This window comes from Emiliania huxleyi (assembly GCF_000372725.1).
Source record: "Emiliania huxleyi CCMP1516 chromosome Unknown EMIHUscaffold_1948, whole genome shotgun sequence".
Lineage (NCBI taxonomy): Eukaryota > Haptophyta > Isochrysidales > Noelaerhabdaceae > Emiliania > Emiliania huxleyi.
In genome coordinates this window covers 529-3,612 of record NW_005200642.1, presented here as the reverse complement: position 1 = coordinate 3,612, position 3,084 = coordinate 529, and the positions used below count along the sequence as shown (strand labels likewise).

At 65.4% G+C, this 3,084-nt stretch overlaps 1 protein-coding gene across 1 annotated transcript; it reads left to right on the top strand.

Moving 5' to 3' along the window:
• Positions 1-745: 745 nt before the first annotated feature.
• On the top strand, positions 746-1,628 carry EMIHUDRAFT_253892 (hypothetical protein; the record flags this gene model as incomplete). Its single annotated transcript, XM_005782046.1, has 3 exons — positions 746-985; positions 1,119-1,188; positions 1,393-1,628. 3 exons carry the CDS (start codon positions 746-748, stop codon positions 1,626-1,628), a joined length of 546 nt encoding a protein of 181 aa, XP_005782103.1.
• Positions 1,629-3,084: the final 1,456 nt, after the last annotated feature.

Here is a 3,084-nt window from a genome sequence, read left to right as displayed (position 1 = left end):
CGCACTCAGTTATAGACGCTAGTATCGACCTCAGAGACCCAAACCCTAATTAATAATTAAGGCTCGAAGTATGGTTGAACAACCCGTTGAACAAACAGGTTGAACAACGATATCCGACTAGTGCGACCGCTAGACGGCGGTCTCCGCCAGCCCCAAGGCTGCCCAGCCCCAGTACCACACCGGCCACGTGCACCGTAGCGCTGGGGTCGGTCAGTGAGGCACTAGACGGGCTACGGAACCATGCGCGCGCCGGCCGGATAGGCTGCGCGCAGGGGCCGCGCCGCCTCGATTTCGCATCTCCGCTCCGCGGCCGACTGAGGGGCCAGCTCGCCCGGCGACAAGCCCAGCCATCGCCCAGCGCCCCGTATCGACGGGGGGCACGCAAAAAACCCGCACCTACGACTAGGGTGAGCCCGTGAGGGCGTCGGTGTGGGCCGCGGGCATCGCCCAGCGCCCCGTATCGACGGAGGGCACGCAAAAAACCCGCACCTACGACTAAAAAAAACTCCGCCGATAACGATTGGGGTAGGGGCCCTAACTCGTGATAGGCCACTAGTTTCCCGCAGGAGACTCACCCTCTCCTCTCCTACCTCTTCTTCTGCCTCTGCGTCCTTCACGGACTCTCCGTGGACATCTTTTACTTCATCTTTTACGGAAGTTTGAACTTCCGTGCGTGTCGGGCGCTCCCGCCCGCTCGCTGCTCTGATGAGCGCGGCTTCCGCTGCTCTCTCCTGCTCACCTGGCCATGACGCCGCTCCTCGTCCTTGGCCGCGCCAGGCTCTCCTTCCTACTGCGCCAGCCCTTCGGCTGCACCAGTTCTTTCTTCTCCGTGCAGGATCTGTGCGTCTGCGCCATTGTTGCTGTTGCTGGCGACTGTCCTTGGCAGCAGTGCACGATGGGCGATGGCCTCATCTGCTTGCCTGCGATGCTCTGCGGTCGCCTCGGCCCTGCCACAGCGGCCTCGTCCACCTGGAGACCTGAGTCGGTGGCTCCACAGCCCGCTCTGAGGAATGCTGTTGCATCTCAACTCGTGGCGTGCCTCTCTCTTCTCTCCGGCCTCGTGCTGCAGATGTGGCTGAGCTCTGCGCTCAGGTGGCTCTGGGATATCTCCTTTCCAGGCAGCACCCCAGTGCCGCCTCGTGGGCGGCGTGGCGGGCGGCCAGCTGTCACTGCTGCCTTCCCTCTCGAGTGAGCCTCGCCTCGCTCCTCTTCTACTCGAGCCTCGTCTCGTGTGCCTCCTCGTGGGCGGCGTGGCGGGCGGCCAGCTGTCACTGCTGCCTTCCCTCTCGAGTAAGCCTCAGCTCGCTCCTCTTCTACTCAGCCTCGTCTCGTGTGCCTCCTCGTGGGCGGCGTGGCGGGCGGCCAGCTGTCACTGCTGCCTTCCCTCTCGAGTGAGCCTCGCCTCGCTCCTCTTCTACTCGAGCCTCGTCTCGTGTGCCGCCTCGTGGGCGACATGGCGAGTGAGCCTCAGCTCGCTCCTGGAGAGTCACGGAATCGCGCGCGCCTCCACCAGGAAGGGCTACGCAGTATCCCTGACATCCCCTGGGATCCTGCCACTGAAGGCGGAGGGTTGGGACTCAAACGGCTTGGGTTGCTACAGGTACGGAGGGGACCTCAACGTCCTGTAGCCGCCCGCGGCGCCGTAAGGGATCGCCCCTCGGACCAGATAGAGAGAACCACACCCCAAAGCCAGAGAGTAGGCAGGATAGGGTGGGTGGGGAGAAGAAAGAACTGGTGCAGCCGAAGGGCTGGCGCAGTAGGAAGGAGAGCCTGGCGCGGCCAAGGACGAGGAGCGGCGTCATGGCCAGGTGAGCAGGAGAGAGCAGCGGAAGCCGCGCTCATCAGAGCAGCGAGCGGGCGGGAGCGCCCGACACGCACGGAAGTTCAAACTTCCGTAAAAGATGAAGTAAAAGATGTCCACGGAGAGTCCGTGAAGGACGCAGAGGCAGAAGAAGAGGTAGGAGAGGAGAGGATCTCCGTGAGTCTCCTGCGGGAAACTAGTGGCCTATCACGAGTTAGGGCCCCTACCCCAATCGTTATCGGCGAACTAGTTTCACTCGGATTCACTCCTATGCACCTTCGGTGAGGGTACATTGGCGCGTAAAAGGAGAGTCACGGAATCGCGCGCGCCTCCACCAGGAAGGGCTACGCAGTATCCCTGACATCCCAACGCGCAGTGGAGGAGGAGCGAGGGCAGGTGGCCCGGAAAGCCCAATGAACCCCACAGAAGGGGCAACTGGCCGTGGCATGGAGCCACAGAGGCGACAGCCAAATCACGAGAGGGGTGAGGCCGGTCGCCGAGCGTCCAGAGGCCGCCGGGAATCGAGCCACCACCGTCAAGGCGGCGAGGGAGAAAGCACCACCCCACACCGCCGTCGAGGCGGCGAGGGAGAAGCCTAGAGAGAGGCGGAGGCAGGAGCCGAGAGCCGGCCACCACTCCGCGCCGCCGTCGAGGCGGCGACGGAGAAGCCTTGAGAGAGGCGGAGGCGGCAGCCGAGAGCCGACCGTCACTCCGAGGCGGCGAGGGAGAAGCCTAGAGAGAGGCGGAGGCGGCAGCCGAGAGCCGACCGTTACTCTGCTCCGCCGTCGAGGCGGCGAGGGAGAAGCCTAGAGAGAGGCGGACGCGCCGCCGTCGAGGCGGCGAGGGAGAAGCCTAGAGAGAGGCGGAGGCGGCAGCCGAGAGCCGACCGTTACTCTGCTCCGCCGTCGAGGCGGCGAGGGAGAAGCCTAGAGAGAGGCGGACGCGCCGCCGTCGAGGCGGCGAGGGAGAAGCATAGAGAGCGGCGGAGGCGGCAGCCGAGAGCCGACCGTCACTCCGCGCCGCCGTCGAGGCGGCGAGGGAGAAGCCCAGAGAGAGGCGGAGGCGACAGCCGAGAGCCGACGGTCACTCCACGCCGCCGTCGAGGCGGCGAGGGAGAAGCCTAGAAGGAGGCGGAGGCGGCAGCCGAGAGCCGACCACCACTCCGCGCCGCCGTCGAGGCGGCGAGGGAGAAGCCTAGAGAGAGGCGGGGGCGGCAGCCGAGAGCCGACCGTCACTCCACGCCGCCGTCGAGGCGGCGAGGGGGGATGTCAGGGATACTGCGT